Here is a 17,500-nt window from a genome sequence, read left to right on the forward strand (position 1 = left end):
ATAAAATTTCCATAGCATGTGTTTTATATGTTACGAAATTATATTCAAATATCTAAAATGTGACAAATGAATGCTGAATCAATAACCTAAATATGTCAAAATTTTTAGTGTTTTAAATAATATAATTTTATAAAATATAAAAATAAATAAAATATGCAAGTACTCATTTTAACAATATTTTGGACAATCTGTATATTATGGGTAAATGAAATTTAATATATTTTTCAATTTACTGAATTTTTATACGCTACATTTTTATAGATAATTTCATTATTTATATAATTTCATTATTTTATATAATTCATGTAATTTCATATTTACAAATATTTTTAGCTCATATATTATTGGTATTTATCTCCCCAAAAAATCGATGATAAACCTACAGTGGTTTTCAATTTTGATTCTGATAGGAGACACAGTATATCTTCTATTGAATCTTTCGAACACTCAGATAATGAAAATACTAGAGGAAAAAATATAAAAAAATTAAATTGTAAGGTACATAATTGAAATTAAATATTTGTATTTAAAGGATCTTGTATATGCAGTAAAAATTTAATTTATAAGCCACTGTAACATATTCATAAAATATAATATTGAATTTCAGCTTAAAACTCGTTGGCCAAGTAGAACGTTGATAAAAGGAAGATTTTACAAATAATTCTAAGATATATTTCAAATTCAAAATAATTTTTATGAAATTTTTATAAAATTATTAATGAAATATATTTTCGTATAATATAAACATAAGATGTTTCAGTACTTACATTGAAATATATGGCTAATAAAAAGAATTCGTATATGTATAACGTTAAATTAATAATAATATTTTTACAAAGTCATTGTATTCATGATTGTAACAAAATATAGCCACTTTCATAATTTTTATTATTTATGATTCCAAAAGATACAGATCATACATACATTTATTATTATATTGAAGTTTAGGGATGTGCTAATACTGCTAAGAGATAAGAACTAAATAAACTAATTCCAAAACGTATTTTGCATTACGATGAGATCATCTTATAGAGATACATCTTACTTAATATGATATTATTACTGACACATTATTGAAACTTAAGTAGATGTATTACATCATCTTATACAACACAAATTTTATACTAAGTCATAATTTTTTCACGTTATCTCTGCTAAAAATAAAATTATATAATAAAAAGATATACCTATAATTATAATTACAACCAATGTATTTATCACTTTTGTGTTATATTCAATTTTTTTCAATCCTTTAAAGAGATTTATGAAAAATGGAAAATTTCATTAATGCAACAACAATGATTATATCCATGTAGTATAAACAAATAGTAAAGAAAACAAAATAAAGAGAATTATAAACAGATCTTGTCTAAATATATTTGTACCAAGAATAATGCTTTTAACAAAACGGATAAATACTATAAATTAAATCATTATAAACTTACAATATAAACTACATCGTATCATAATAATCAATCATAATAATCAATTATTATATAATAATCAAAAATAATAGTTCAATTTAAGTTTGTTCTAAATCAACAATACAAAATATATACAATATTTCTTTTTTGTCACAAATTCCTGTCACTCTGTGCTATTACATATTAAATAAAGATGTTTTTAAAGTTAATCGTACTTCGTCCTGCAACTTTCCTATCTTGTTGTCTTATAGTGAATGCATTATCATGTAATAAAAGACATAATCTATTGTGAATATGACTCTATCCTCTTTGGTTGGATACCGTTGTACGTTTGTTGCTTCAATCGCATGACTCGAGAAATATGAGGGATGAATCTGTCAACGTTATTTTTATACGTTAACTGAGCTAAAACAATGATGATAACTTAAACTACATGTCAAAAATATTTTAGGTAACATACAAAAGCAGATAGAATGTATTTGAAAGACAACCATGATTGAGAAAAGAATAATTAAATAACAAATAAAAATTACGTCACAAATGGATTACGGAATACAGAATAGATTCATATTTTAAATGATTATCTTAACGCGTAGATGTTCAAAGAAAATCTACGTCTGTAAACGTAATCTACTTCATAATTCCTAGTTTGATCAGAATATCACAATATAAAAATGATAGCATTATTTCGAGGATATGGCAATTTCACAGCACACTAACTTAATCGAGATCTTATACAAAAATAAATTATAGCTCTCTGAAATTATAACTATCTAAAAATAGGGAACGTAAGCAGTGAATACTCAACTATCCGCCTGCTAAAACGCACCTTACGTCCTAGAATATCTTGCTATCAATTACTAAGCGAAATTCCAGCGCAGTTCAATGTAGAAAATTGATGACGCGTGTACGTAGACAATTATATGCTCGTATCAAACTTGCATGTGTGCAGTAAGCGAGGTTCTGTAGCAGGAGCCACGAATACATAGACGATTAGTGCTACGCGAAAAAGATTAAAATTCTTTCAGTTAACAATTTCCAAAAAGTACTCTACACCAATTTTGACAATAAATGTCATTTGGAACAATTTGCATATTTTAAAGTATAGTGCGCGATACAAGGCTCACTGTTAGTTACATTGTAAAGCATATAGTTATACTGTATCTAGTTTCTAGGCACGCTGTGCACATTGATTGGTGTGATTAATCCCACTAACATATAGAATGTATTTAATATAATTCAAAATTTTTTATCATTAAAATATAACGAAGTTGGAATGTTTTAGCATATATATGATACGTCGATGAAATTTATTTTTTGAAGAGAGATTATATATACGCAATGAAATTTACTCTTATCATAACTTATATATATAAATGATACAATCATATATACAAATATATATATAAGTTAAATACATTACAATTTTATATGTAATATATATATATATATATATATATATATATATATATATAAATTATATATCTGTACCATTTACATATATATTATTACATATAATTTTTATACATAAATCTTTCTTAAATTTTTGATAACAATTTCTTCATATCTAAAAAACAAATCTCAAAAAATACTAAATGTCTGCATTAGCGAGATTTTCCTAACGTTGGACAATCACACCTATCAAAGTCACTACAATCAACGCATGGAGTATAAAAGTTAGCTAAATATGATAATCGTCGTTCATAGTCCAAGCAGGTGACGGTTGTAGAGAAAGGAAGTTTCTTAGGTAGCTTGAGCATAAAGTTCTTCGAGTTTCGGTACTTCAGGTATCGGATCCCGCCAATACGCAAAATTACTAAACTCATCGGTTGCATCCTCTCGCCATGCCGGATACACATGATCGACGATGAAACTCATGTTCGAATATCTGCAATAAGAGAATAAACAAAAATTGCAAGGCACGTGTCAAACACGTTTTTATATCCTTGTGCTGTCAATATGGCTAAAAAATGAAAGTTTTAATGTTTGGCATCCACAGCTGTTTATATAATATGAATTAACACATAAACCAAAAAAGATATTATGAATAGCATCAATTAAAATATTTTTTAACATATACTGTTAATATATAAAATAATCATATGGCGAAATATATCAAATAATTGAATTAAAATATAAAATTTATACAATGTAAAAATCCAAAATTAGATTGATGAGAAATATATACAGTATAAATTATGAGAAAAATATAGACATGAAAATTGTAAATCATATAAATTATAGATTGATTAGAAATCAATATAAACAATGATAGCATAGCATATACACACAGCTTAAAAGTTAAAATTATTTTATAAGAATTATCTTATAAAATAACTAATATCAGTAATGTTTTGATAATATCAGTAATGGCAGAATCACAGTTTATGCGAGAGAGATTGTGAAGTGCTTGGTTGAAAAATTATGAATGATAAGCAAATAAGAGATAAAATGAATTTGATCATAAATAATTCCTTTCTTATATTCAACTATTTGAAAACATTATGAGTTAAGTTAATGCCATCCCTTCTTTTCCCATTATTATCTGAAACAAATGTACTGAAAAATGTACGTTGCTCCCAATGATGATATGTTAGAATAATTAAAATCCAAAGCATATCAAGCAGTGATAAAAAAAGCAAGTGTGTACAAAACAAGTGCTTACCCTATAAATCATAAGAAGATAGTAGTTGGCGCACAACCAAATATACTCCAAAATGTAATACTAATATATCTAATTACATTTTCGATGTATCCGGATTTAAATATTTGTACTTGAAAATGAGTTTTCCTGAGTCTGTCATATTGTTCGCATATTCTTACAAAATGTGTTTATATAAAATATATATTAATTGTCTACTTATATTTTAACTTTCTACTATATTAATTATCAGGAAACGAAGCGCGATCATGCATTATGCATTATGCTTGCCAACAATCCAAGCATAATGCAACAATGTGTTCAAGCCGAATATGCCACTGGTATTACTGTATGTTTCAATATAATTAGTTTAATTAATGTTTGCTAAAATTTATGGTTGTGCTATCAGTAGGCGTTTGGCATAGGTTGTGGCGGGAACAAGTCATTGACGATATTGCACTGACGCACATAACTGTAATCACAGAAATATCCGACCTATCAATATTCTCTGAGAACTTGCATTTCTATTCGTTTTTTTTCAACCAATAACTTCATTTTTAATACTCAAGCCCTTATCACAGTATTTAGTAGGAAAAGCGATGTCCAGTTTTAAAATTTTAAAACTGTAGCACATTTAGAAAAAAATCTGGATTATAAAAGCTGTTAGTGAGCTCTGGATACAAAAATCGATTAGAAAGAAAAACAACAATATTAAATATATAAACTACATAACACAAAATAAAATTAGCAGCAATCAGTTGTGGATTCCGTTTGCAAAACACACAATTACTTTAACGTTAATTTTGCTTGAAATTAATAAAATAAAATATTTAGTAATAAAATATTTAGTAGCATCAGTATACCAATTAAAAGATTAATAAAAAAATGTTAGAGGATAAAAAGATTTTGTGTGTTAGAAGTGTAAAAAAAGTAAAATAGTGATTAAAATACACACATATCTTTAACTCTCTGATTCTGCTGTTATTTTTCTTGGCACAAATAAAAAACCATTTATTATTTTAATAAAAACGACATTAAATGCGATACTTACGAAGATTGGAATGTCTGTGTCAATTCGTGCTTCAATTCTCCTCGATGGTTTATAGTAAAAATCCGCATTATAGGAATGCCAACTGCTCGATACGCCCATACATCCTATACATATAACACATTTTCTATATAAATTATTCTTTTCACATTGTAATTAATAAAATAAGATTTATTGTTCGTACATTTATGCGATTCCCATATCCAGCGTAAAATGGCGCAGAGCCTTCAGGGAATAGCGCTTGAATATCTTTCAGACAAGATATCTTGAATTCTTCCGGCTTCTTTTCTATTACCTCGCGATGGAATGCCAAAATTAAGCTTGTAGGATTCAAGAGTAATGGGCCTTCTGGCAGCGAAAGATCTCCTTGTCTCAAATTCCTCAGATATTCCCGAGTTCCTCCAGCCTGGCCGATCGCTCTTGCCGAAAGATATAGCAGCTTGTAGCCGTTATTTTTTATCTTTGTGAATAATTGAGCAACCCCGGATTGAGCCCAGTCCTTGCCCACTATCGGTAAAATGTGACCTAAGACGTCCGATTTCGTGATGGTACCATCGATATCAGAGATAACGATCTTGTCATCCCATTTCCATTTATAGATATGGCATTTGCAGCGCTTCGTACCCTGGTAAGCGGTAGTTACGCTAAAAACTACTTCGTTAGCACCATCCTTCAGCTCGAGGCTTGCCTGTAGAAAAATTAAAACTCAGTCTCTCTTTTGTTTATACTTTACGCATTTTAAGTTGTATGGCATATGCGAGAACACTTACTATCTGTTCAGATGACAGTCGTAAAGTTTTACGATATTTCTCCGTGGACTCGTAATATGGTCTTCGTTCTACAGGTATCTTAATACCCGTTGGTTCATTGTGATTACTGTCGGAATCCTCACCGCCGCTGTAACCCTCCCCCTCACCTTCACGCGTTTTCTCAGTTTTCGTCAACGTAGTTTCATTAGGAGCGTTTATCAATCTTGAACAAGTTTCTATTGTCTCAGTTGAACTTGATGAGTCTGCGTTTTGTTCAGTCTTTACTTCTCTGCAAAGATTTAATTAATAAAAATAAAAAATTATGTGTGTAGAAAATATATTAAATGCAAAAAATTATCAAGAGCTTTACCTGTTAGCAGAGGATAATTCATCATTTGTTACATTCTTAACTTCCAAAGATTGTTCAGATGTCTGTACAGCAATTTCGTCGTCTGTAATAAATCAATAAAAATCATATTTTAATATAATTTAATTTTGAAATAAATGTAATTATTTTATATTTGTAAAAATTAAAAATTCGTTAAAATTAAAAGTTTAAGGAATCTTACTTTGACTAATATCCTGTGATTTTTTGGGAGGTTGGGTCGAACGTCGCCAAGAAAACCATGAACTATAACCACTACGACTTTCAGGCTTACCGCTGCTCTGTCGCTTCTTATCCTCGTGCATTGGCAATGACATATACAAATTTTCGATTGCACTTTGTGGTAAGTGTCTTTGGAAAACGACGTAGGTCAGCACTATCGGACAAGCTGTAGCCCAATTGTAGAATTTTCCATTGATCCTCACGACCAGATTCGGATTTTCGTATAGTTTTGGATCAGTACAAACATCCTCGAAGTGCAGTAAATTTTCGTCGAAAGCCTCTTTGGACGGTCCGTTTTCACTGTCCAAACCACCGCACAGAGACATACTTATTTCTATGTTATTATCGAAAATAGAATGCTTTGGTTCCTCGAAATCACTATCTAAAGATTTCGGTCCACCGATGGCTCCCTCAACACTATTGGGACTCTGAGGTAGACTTGGCCCGTTACCTGATTCTGTGTCTTCCTCGTCCATTGTTTTTCTATCTGTAATAAAACATATATATATGGTATATCTTCTTTGTATAAAAAATGAAAATCACATAACAATCACATGAAAAAGAATATCATAGAATAAGAACACAACCACATAGTTTTAATTAATAAAAACAATTTTATATTATATTTTATATTTAAATTTTATTTACATATATAAATATAGTAGCTGTTAGTTATTTATCTTTATCTATTATTATCACAAAGTTAGAAATAAACTTTTTCTTTCCCAAAAACAAAAACTCTGAAACTCGTTAATTGTATAAAATTATAATTGTGTTAAATGCGTCAGTCAAGAGTATTTTCAATAATACAAAATGTTTTTAATTCCATAACCATAACACAAAAATTAGAAGAAATATATTTACTGATGTATTAGTTTCGATGTATTTTTAACATGCATGTAACGTGCAAAAGCAAAAGCGAGTTTACCATATACCTTTAACCATCGTTGAACCTCGATGAGAGGAGGGAAAGTATAAAGCCGCAACTTCGGGGTCCAGTTCGTCGGCATTAAGATCACTAAGATAAATTCCTTCTGACTCCGGATTGTGTCTTACGCGAGAAGTCTTCTTCATAAAGGAGAACATGCCACTGAGCATAGATCGTTGTGCATCTTCTGCCATTAAAAAAGCGGTTAGCAAATAGTTAGCGATTAAGCGTTTGAGTTAGCTTTTTTCATGGAAAAAAAGAAAAGATTAAAAACTTTACGACACTGACTTGTTAAATTTGATTACGTGTAACAGAATCAGGCATATTAGTTCTTTTGTGATGAACGAACGATCGATAATAGCACTTTCCATTTAGAATCGAATAATGAGATGTAAGGTTAATTATGAACGGCGTATAGTTTGACACGTTTGACTATAGATAAGGACAATAAAATCATTACTAACTATTCGGCTGATTGGTTGTTGCCAAAGAATTCAGCGAATTCCTATGAGATATGTGCGCCGACTCCGGAGGTGGACTGGGCAGTTCACCCCATCTCCAACTTTGCTGATGACCCTTGTCGTCCTCCCTCTCGCTACTCTCTTGAGTAATTTTACGCACTTCGAATTCCGTATCTGACTGGATAGGTGAAGATGGTCTGGAGTCCTTATTTCTTTTCAACACATTATAACACGTTAATACATAAATCTATATATATTATTCTATGTATATTTTAAACAAGAAAAATATTAATTACATACTTGGTAACTTCTGAATCACTGAAGAAATGGAAATCAGTTTCAGGTCGTTTCTCAATTGCATCCTGAGGGGATGTCGCTGATTCCGCAGCAATATTTTTCATTTCGTCTTCTGCGATCGGAGTGGGACCCTTAAATATTTTAAATAAATAAGTATGTTAATATAACAGTAAAAAATATAACGCTCCTTAAAATGATATTATTTACCGTTTCGCTAACTGATTCCTCGGTAAAAACTGCATCGGTCTCGCTCAATTCTGTCTGGCTGCTACTCCCATTGCTGGTCTTTCTCTGTGAGCCTTTCTTCTTCATGATACTCTTCCTTTTACGTTTCCTTTTTGTCGAATTGTTATTCTTTCCCTCATCAATAATTTCTTCCTTCAAATTTTTCTTGCCCGAATTTGACTCGTCACTAGATTTCTCTTTACTGCTACTTTGAGGATCATCCGTAATTGGCCTAAAGTCATTCTTTACTACGCTAATCTTACGAATTCTTTCAGATGAAGTAACAGCTACGAAGGATTTCGGGCAAGAAGAAACCGCCGATTTCGGCTGCTCGTCACTGATGGCGTCCATATCAAATATCTCTTCGTCTTCGTTTTTGTTGTGCTTCTCTTCCCATTTCTCTTCCTTTTCCTTCCAATCGCTCAGTAAAGCTTTCTCGAAGCTTTGTCTCTGCTCGATCGAGAGTTCTGGAAAATTTTCTTTGAATAGTCTCTCCTTATCCTCCGTTTTTAAGGCGAAATACTGTTCCCTGATCATCTGCTGCTTCTGCTCTGGAGATATCGTGCCAAAGCTTTCCTTGAACATCTCGTCTCGCTCCTCCGCAGTCAACGAAGCAATCTGAAGCCATTTCTCACGATGTTCCGCGGGAAGATCTGAGAACTGTTCAATCAGAAACTTTTCCCGTTGATCCGGCGGCAAGGCGGACATCTGCTCCCATTTTTCTCGCTCTATGGAAAGAACCGAATCTATGAGAATCTTCTCTCTCTGTTCCTGAGGTAGATCTGACAAAAGATTGAACTTGGGTGGCGGAAAGCAATTGTCAGGTATGGGTGAGCAAGCCAAATGTGGTGGAATTTCAGTATCTGTCGGAGATCCATTCGAGCTAACTTCTTCTACAAAGAACGCCTCGCCGGAATCTCCAAGTTTCATATGAATTTCCCTAGGTTCTCCATTTATCTCGATATCCACCTGTAAAAACATTCCTCATATACATCCTCATATAATCTATCCTATCTTTATTACAAATGTGATCATGTATAAAAAAGTATAACTTCCTGATTTAATGTTTCTTCAAGAATAGTACATCTAACATTTTCTTAAAAATATATTTATTAAAAAAATATTAAAAACTTCTTTAATTGATATTATTAATAAAGTATTACGTAAAATACTTCAACAAAAAATATAAATTTCTGATTTAATATTCATTTATTCATTTTTTAAAAATGGCATATCTTAAGATTTTTTTAAAAAAGCTGCATCTAATAAAAAAGTAATATAATTCATTTCATAAATAATTCATTATGTAAAATACATAAATAAAAAATACTCAAGTATGAAAATAAATATAATTATAATTCAATATTTCGATAATCAATTCAAAAAATACTGATTGAAAAGAAATAACAGTGATTTTCAAACGGCGCACGGGCGCTTTCTAAATTCATTATTGTCGCATTCGCGATAAATTGTCGGTAATAAGCGTAAAAACCCGCTGAAGGACTCACCACTTTCGCCCTGGAGCGGAGCACTCCGAGCTTGCCGAAGCGGACATGGAAAGGCGAGCACGTGAAGGAGCCGTCCGGCTGTTCGACGACAATGACGTCGATCGCGCCAGTGAGAGTCGCGGCGTTGATCTCGTTGTAAAAGAGACGGAAGTTGCTGATGATCTTGGCGATATAGTTCATACTGTACATGTCCTAAGCCCGCGCACCACCAAGGCCGCGGAAGTCGATCGACGTGTGGGACGGGAAGGGGCCTGAGAGGAGGAGGAGAAAGAGAAAGAGGAGGACAACGCGAATCGGCGGAGTGTTATTCGAAATTCGCGGCGCGGCGGAAAGGAAACGTAATCACCAATGTCTTCGAAGATCTCTCGCGTGAGAGGGACAGAGAGAGAGAATGAGACGGAGACGGAGATAAAGAAAGATACGTAAAGAGCCGAGGATCGATTACTCCGCGCTCTCGGCGGGAATTAATCGGGATGATTCACTGCCTTGTCGACGGCTTCTCGTCGACCTCTTCGAGCCCGATGATACTAGGGAAACCAGGACTGCGGTCCAACCAACGACGGTCCACCGTCACGGCGACGGCGAGCTGTCAAACGCGCCTCACCGCGTACTACGATTTATTACGAACGCACTCCTCTCGACACTGTCACGACGTTGTGCGCGAATCCCGATCTGCGACCGCGTCTGAGATCAGGACGAGGGCGAGTGAGAGGTGCCCTTGATGCGAGATAAATACGTGAATCCTGGTTGCGATCTGCAGCGAGAAGAGAATCGGAGGGTCGTCTCTTCGCGGAATCCTTTGTTCCCCCGTCGAGCGTACGTTGACAAGTGTATAGCCCGTGACACCGCCAGCAGACGGTAGTCCGAACTGACGTTGCGCAAGGCCACGTGACCCGGCCGAGCCAATCGGCGCGGCGGCCGCACCGGTGGTCGATACGGCGAGATACCACGTGGTCAGCCGGCACGATTAGCGCGCGTTTCGAATCGAAGGCGCAGATCGCCTGGAACAAAGAAATGTGACATCAATGCCCACCTGTGCGCTCCGCTTGTGTGCGTGCGACGCGTGCGTGCGTATGCACGAATCGATCAGCCTCGCCTCGTGCGTGATATCCGCATTCGCCATTGGCGAGATTATTTCGTGATACTTGACGCATCCGTGTCTTTTCCTTTCCTTGCCTCTCTTTTCTGTTTATTTCTATCTAATATAGATTATGTATATTGGTTTCATTCTTTCTTTATTTTTTCTAATTCTTAGAATTAAAAACAAAGATAATAAATGGTCGAATATAAAAGACAAAGAAATTCGTCCATCGACAAAAAATATACTTTTAGTTTAATTCATTCTTTTTTCTTTTTTAATTCTTAGAATTAAAAACAAAGATAATAAAGTACAAAATAAAAGACAAAGAAGTTCAGCTATATTGATAAAAAAGGACATCCATTTGTCAGCAAAAAAAGAAATGTCTTTTGAAATGAAATGAAAATTGCAAAAATGAAAAAGATTACTAGTTTTTAGCATATGAAGTTACAGATTTTGTAGTAAATTTTCTCACTTTTATAATTTTCAACTCATTTTAAAATACATCTTAATTTGGATCCATATATTTTGAATCCTCTTTTATCGATAAAAGTGCCTCTAAAAGTGACTTATAAACCTTCTGACTATAAGTCACTTTTAAAGGCATTTTTATCAATGAAAGAAAATTCAGAATAGAAACCTCGGATTTTAATTTCAGAAATCAGCCACGAAAAAATTCACCCCGTTCAAATCGAACAGTCGCGAAGTTCCCGCGCTTAACCTCGGTCACATGACGACGACTACGATCAATGTAACACTACAAATGCTTTGAAGCGTTTGATTGTCCAATCAAAACAAAGAATTTTACTAATGCACCAATCAAAAAATGCTTCAAAGCATTAGTAAGTCCTTGACCGTATCCGAGATATCGGCGAACTTCACGCATGATTAATTTGGGGCAGTCGCCATCAGCTCCCCGCGCCGGTTCGGATCGGCGAATCGAATTGAACGTTCGTTATGGCCACGTAATATTGTTAATCGATCGTCTTTCGTCTTCTGAGAATTCAGCGAAACGGCCGAGGCGAAATGAGCGACTTGATGCGTCATTCAGCAAAGCTCGGCGACGACGGTTGAAACTCGCAGAAAACCGACGCGAACGAGCTCGAACTGGGCCCGCGCCATTAACGGCCATTAGGTAAGAATCGCGGTTATTTCGGTCCACTCTCAACGAGGCAATTTCGAATGTTGGATCGAAGTCAGGAAATAATCAAGCGGAAGTTCCACGCGACGACCGGCAGACGATCGATATTATCGTGAGATATTTCAGTCGTGCCCAATGAGTCGCTCTTCCAATTCGAATCGAGACACGCGAAGCTTTTTCACGTCTATTCCTATCGATATAGATCAACTTTAATCTTTCTCTATCTCTTTCTAATTTTAGAGCTAAAACAAGATAAAAAATGAGTTATTTACTTAATTGAAAGAAATAGGGAACAACCAAATTTGATGATCATCAATTATTCAGAGACTTTTAAAAATGATAAAGAGTCGAGGAAGATAATTTTTTTATTTCATCAAAATTTTTTGATAGAGTCTCGTTCGAGAAGCGAGATTGACCAATCGCCATTTTGGAAAAATCGTTCTGGAAAATATAGTTACAAAATCGTGGTAAACACGGTTACGAAGTTCGATCGTTCCATCTGAATCGGTCGAAATTTAATAGAAAGGACGGGCATTTTGTTCTTTTAACGGCTCCGAGATTCGTCCGCTCGACGCTCGTCATCTCTCGTTAAATTAATCTGTCTTATCTCAAAGAATACGGAATAGTAACTTTATCGGTTTACGAATCGTTACGTGAAACGCTAATCGTTGGACTTTATCAATTTCAACGAAGCCGTCACGTAAGCCAAGTTATATTTAAAATATGCTTAGGAAGCAGTATGAATCGAGGTATCGCGTGATTTCTTTCTCGTGGCAGCTTCCTCCGTTCACATAAACGCCACAGCGGGATGCAATGTTTTCTTTTTATGCTTTAGACCTGATATGAATGACACAGCAGACTGCACGGCGGCCTACTTGGAGGAAATACAAAGCGAAACACAACACGCCGCGGTAGCCAGACAAGCATCTCCATTCGTTCCAGCTATCTTGATATAATTTGTTAAAAATCGCATAAATCACCGTTATAGAACATAAACTATGACACAAACGCTTGATATGTATACTCGCTAGACGCTTTTAGTTAGAGTTTTTCATTTTTTATACGAATTTGTTTAATTTTATTTTAAACATTCTTCGCAAAAATTACTTGAATGATATAGTTAATAATATCAGATATTATTAATATCTAAAAGGTTCGTTTGGCTCACTGTAGCCATAGATTAATGACAAGTGAGAAAACATGTGAAAATTCTGACTAAACAAACACACAAATGCATTAAAATAAAAAAATTTTTCAATAAATCATATTTGTAATAGAACAGACTTGTGAAATATGTTAAAGATTCTGTGACAATCAATAAATAAATAACTAATAAGATAAATAACTATTTATCTAAAAATTCTTTGTATTTTAATGTATGTTGCAAGAATTTTCATCACTTGTTTCATCTTGTTCTCTCACTTCTGATGTCATAATTCAAAATAAACCAGCAGAAGCTTTAATTACACACTTAATAAACGTTTAGGTGCACATATTAGAATGTCTAAATAGATTAATGTACATAAATATGACTGCCACTTTACTGCCACTTATATTAAATCATAACGCAAAAAATGGTTGCATCTTTTATAAGTGCTCAAGCAAATTTTAATTATAAAATAAGAAAAGAAATGTGAACATAGTTAGCAAAATTTTTTTTAAAAATACTCATAAAATTATATAATAAAAAAAGTATTGCAATCTGAAATTATTTATACATATGTTGCTACAATAGCAAAAAACTACCTAAACTACAAGATAGAAATTTTATATAAATGTATTCTTTTATAAATATAATAGTTATAAATAGTTATAAATAGTTATATATAAATAGTTATATATAAAATTAATTCAATTAATAATACTGCATTCATGAATTATATTAATTTATCTGAGCATCTTTTTTCTCACGATAATTTTGAAATATTAATATCGAAATATATTATTAATACCTAGCTGATTTTTAATAGATATTTAAATTACGCATATATTAAAGACATTATTCTATTCTTGTGGTAGAAATTATTGAAAGATAAATAGCATTATTAACGTTTTGAATATACCTAATTTTAATAAGAATTTACATTGTGTATATATCAAAAACATTATTCTATCATCGACAGAGATATATTAAAAGATGAACAATACCGAGATATTATTAACGCCTTAAGCTAATTTTAATGGGTTTAATTTAATTTAGATTATGCACATATTAAATACATTGTTTTATTCTCATATAACAGAAACTAAAAGATGGGTAACTAAAATATATTATCAAAGTTTTAAACACATTTTATTTTAATAAATATTTAGATTATGTGCATATTAAAGACATTACTTTATCCTCGCCATAAAAAATATTGAAAGATAAATAATAATATTGAAAGATAAATAATAATTTCAGAACATTCTTAATATTCCACTAATTCTGATAAATATTCGGATTCCACTCTTGCCATAAAGAGCAATAAAGAATAAATTATAAATGTTAATATTTTAAATTCAGATTTTAATGTGTATACATATTAATGTGTAATGTAACAATTTTAATTTAACAATTTCAATTTCTCACTTAATGATCTCTTTTATATAAAAAAAAAAAATTTCGTCAAATTTTAATATTATTTAAGATATTCAAATTAAAGAGAGAAGGAGAATTGAAATCAATATTATTAAAACTCCTCGGAATTCTTAATTGCACGTCACAATTTGTGTATGTCACAAATTACAAAATTTATGACATACAAATTTAATGTAAATTGATGTTTGACCTTTCGAGAGACGATTATATCATGCAAAGAACATAAGTAAAGAAGAAAGAGCATTTCGTATTCACTTGGCTACCATCTGATTGTCAAGTTGTACGTAGGCGGCTGATGCAAACGCGATGTAAAAATCATGAATGTTGTACTTTGTTCGCCAACGCAAGCACACGGCTAACATTGTCAAGGTTTAATGACGGCCCTGTGCATCCATTTTTGCAGTTTTCGCGCAGCACGTGTGTGTATGTGTGGACAATTCTTGATACGAGGATTCAAAGTTCTTCGATAGAAGCCGGCCCAGCTGTTTGCAGATATCTTGTCGCGTGGTGAGTCATAAATTATCAAAAGATTATTGTTAATCGTCGACTAAATAATCATCGTCCATGTAAGAATGCCTTTTTTTTTGGTTGCGTAATAATTATTATTTTATGATCCGTCACATACGTATTTCGCTGATAGGTGCTCAACATCAACATCACTTTACGTTTTTGCGTTATTATTTTTTTTGCATTCATAAATTCTGAATCATCCTTTCTAATTGACCGTACCTTTCGCGATTTTTCACGATGTTAATTATCAGCTGATTTTATCGTGCATCTAACAGTCGTCAACCACGTCAATTATTCCATACGATCGCAATAAACAGCGATTACGGATCGATCAAATTCCATTCATATTCGCGATTTAGTATTCATTAATCGTAAAACTTATTATAAAATTCTTGCATGAAGTAACGAGCGCGGGGGGAAAAGCGACGGAGAAAAAAGCGGTTAATCGCTAGCGACCCTAATTTGATACTTGAGCGCGAGAACAACGATCGTTATTGCGAGGCAAGAGCCTAGTTTATCTTCGACTGGCGAATAACGGCTCAGAAAGGTCGATCACTTTCCTGCTTGCGTAAAAGAGAAGGTTGCACGCGAGTGAAACGCGGACCAGGCTCTATTCGCAACATGCAAATCATTTTATCTGCATTTTATCTGCATCGCCTTTTACTGAAATTACTGTCTTTGCAATTCTCGCTTCGTTCCCGCTGAGTTCACACAAACAAAAAAGCCGAGTTCGCATTCGTTTAAAACGAGAAACAATATTCTTGCCTGGCAATTCGCATGCAACGAGTATTTGTTGAGTTTCAAGGATGAACTCCCTCGCGTTATATTTTATTCTGATTTAAAACCGTGCTTGAAGACAATAAACTTATTTTAGAAAAAACGGATTGCGAAAACGTGCATTTGCGATACGAGTGATCGTCTTGCATAATTTCGAATTGCAATTTAAGTTCGAATCAGCTTTATATATGGATTATGTAACGATCTTCGGCAAAAAGTTGGACGGATGAAATTTCAATCCGAGACTCGATGTCGTACGAGACTCGTAAACGTTATCTCGCGATCGTACGCTCTCTCAGGAAATATGCGAGTCCTCGGCTACTAGCTCGAGTCTTCTCATCTTCTCAATGAGAGAGAGAGAGAGAGAGAGAGAGAGAGAGAGAGATTTGCCTCTTTTACCAACGAGTAAGAAAGTTTATCAGAGGTTCTCATCCTTTTAGTCATTAATTTCATTGAATAATTATTGTCTATTTAGTCGCGTGGTTTTCGTAATAAGTCTATAGAAAAATACATTCGAGTTGTATCAAAATTGTATCAAAATACAATTTGTACGTCATTAAAAATTGGAACGAGAACAAACATCCTCGTGAACGAATGTTTTTGACGAGATTATTTAATATTGCGCAATCCACGACGAGCAGACTGCGAGAGAAAGAGGGATAAAGAATTCGACCTGACGGCTGGACCAGTTTCAAAAAGTCGAACAATATTTTCGCAAAATTAGATATATATATTCGGAACTTTCCGTCTGTCTATTCGTCCACTCATTGCCGTGGCACTGACGTGACAGATGTAAATCTCGTTAACGTGTTCTATCGCCTATAGAAGGGAACCATTGAGGTCCCTCTATTAATAGCCGCAAATAACAAACGCTTAACATCGATCAGTCTCCAAAACGTGCCAAATCGATACTTCGTGAATTGCTCAGGAATTGCTCTATTTATAAAAAGAAGAAAATATTTGCAAAACATTTGCCAATCTCGAAAACATCACGCGCGAATCGTAAAAGTAGAAAACTCGCCTGATGAAAGAGATAACGATCATTTTCATAATTAAATGATAGATACATACAAATTTCATTCGCGATTTATTTTCTGCTGCTTGTGAAAAACTAACAAATATATACGTGGTACCTCAAAATTAAGATAACTTAAAATAATAACAGAGTAAAATAGTAATAATAATACTAATTGTGTGATTTGTCACACCCACAGTAATCACATGTTAAAAGCGCATTGGTACTAATTAATTGGTTAAAAAAAAAAAAAATGCACTTCGTACTCCCTCCGGAACGAGACGAAATGCAAATATAGACATTTGGATGATCGCCTAACGAGAATACGCTATCGTGTCTGCGGCCAAATGGCGAAGGCAAACGATTGTTCTCGTTAAACGAATCGGCAATTGTCAGAAGCACGCGAGCTTTTAATTCGCCTTTGGTATCAGCAGATACCAAATACCGCTCGCGTTCTCCAAAAACAGACTTTCTTTTATTTGCGGTTCATCGACCTGTGACGTTCCGCAA

The 17,500-nt window shown here is 33.4% G+C and overlaps 2 protein-coding genes across 5 annotated transcripts in view; one reads left to right on the top strand and one right to left on the bottom strand.

Annotated features, from left to right (window-relative positions):
- Positions 1–867: 867 nt before the first annotated feature.
- On the bottom strand, positions 868–10,831 carry Lpin (phosphatidate phosphatase LPIN). 4 transcript variants are annotated; one of them, XR_016138212.1, is made up of 12 exons: positions 9,889–10,831; positions 8,363–9,349; positions 8,159–8,286; positions 7,862–8,070; positions 7,405–7,584; positions 6,432–6,956; positions 6,233–6,314; positions 5,884–6,151; positions 5,298–5,801; positions 5,117–5,220; positions 4,090–4,537; positions 3,173–3,312 (listed from the first exon to the last, which is right to left on the bottom strand). XR_016138212.1 is itself a non-coding variant. In XM_089072075.1 (11 exons), exons 1-11 carry the CDS (start codon positions 10,075–10,077, stop codon positions 3,168–3,170), a joined length of 3,318 nt encoding a protein of 1,105 aa, XP_088928201.1. In that variant the 5' UTR covers positions 10,078–10,831; the 3' UTR covers positions 868–3,167. The 4 variants fall into 4 exon arrangements, 3 of the variants coding, with proteins under 3 accessions (XP_088928201.1, XP_088928200.1, XP_088928202.1); XM_089072075.1 differs by lacking the exon at positions 4,090–4,537 and having other exon boundaries at positions 868–3,312; positions 7,405–7,581; XM_089072074.1 differs by lacking the exon at positions 4,090–4,537 and having other exon boundaries at positions 868–3,312.
- Positions 10,832–10,846: 15 nt separating this feature from the next.
- The window catches only part of LOC148937581 (uncharacterized), a 40,098-nt gene continuing 33,444 nt past the window's right edge, over positions 10,847–17,500 (top strand). The window contains exons 1-4 of the mRNA XM_089072087.1: positions 10,847–10,987; positions 11,625–12,101; positions 12,943–13,018; positions 15,092–15,195. Coding sequence (XP_088928213.1) covers positions 11,851–12,101; positions 12,943–13,018; positions 15,092–15,195 — 431 coding nt within the window. The 5' untranslated portion in view covers positions 10,847–10,987; positions 11,625–11,850. The remainder of the gene's footprint in view (positions 10,988–11,624; positions 12,102–12,942; positions 13,019–15,091; positions 15,196–17,500) is intronic.

Source organism: Pogonomyrmex barbatus, unplaced genomic scaffold, assembly GCF_055798465.1.
Source record: "Pogonomyrmex barbatus isolate J1 unplaced genomic scaffold, ASM5579846v1 scaffold13, whole genome shotgun sequence".
NCBI lineage: Eukaryota > Metazoa > Arthropoda > Insecta > Hymenoptera > Formicidae > Pogonomyrmex > Pogonomyrmex barbatus.

What these genes read in the sequence shown, in the direction of transcription:
- Lpin (XM_089072074.1), bottom strand. Translation starts at nt 10,077, where the DNA reads ATGTACAGTATGAACTATATCGCCAAGATCATCAGCAACTTCCGTCTC. An exon ending in AACAACCAATCAGCCGAATA is followed by an intron (nt 7,585 to 7,861) that starts GTTAGTAATGAT and finishes TTTTAATGGCAG; the next exon opens with AAGATGCACAACGATCTATG. An exon ending in ACACAGACATTCCAATCTTC is followed by an intron (nt 3,313 to 5,116) that starts GTAAGTATCGCA and finishes CTCTTATTGCAG; the next exon opens with ATATTCGAACATGAGTTTCA.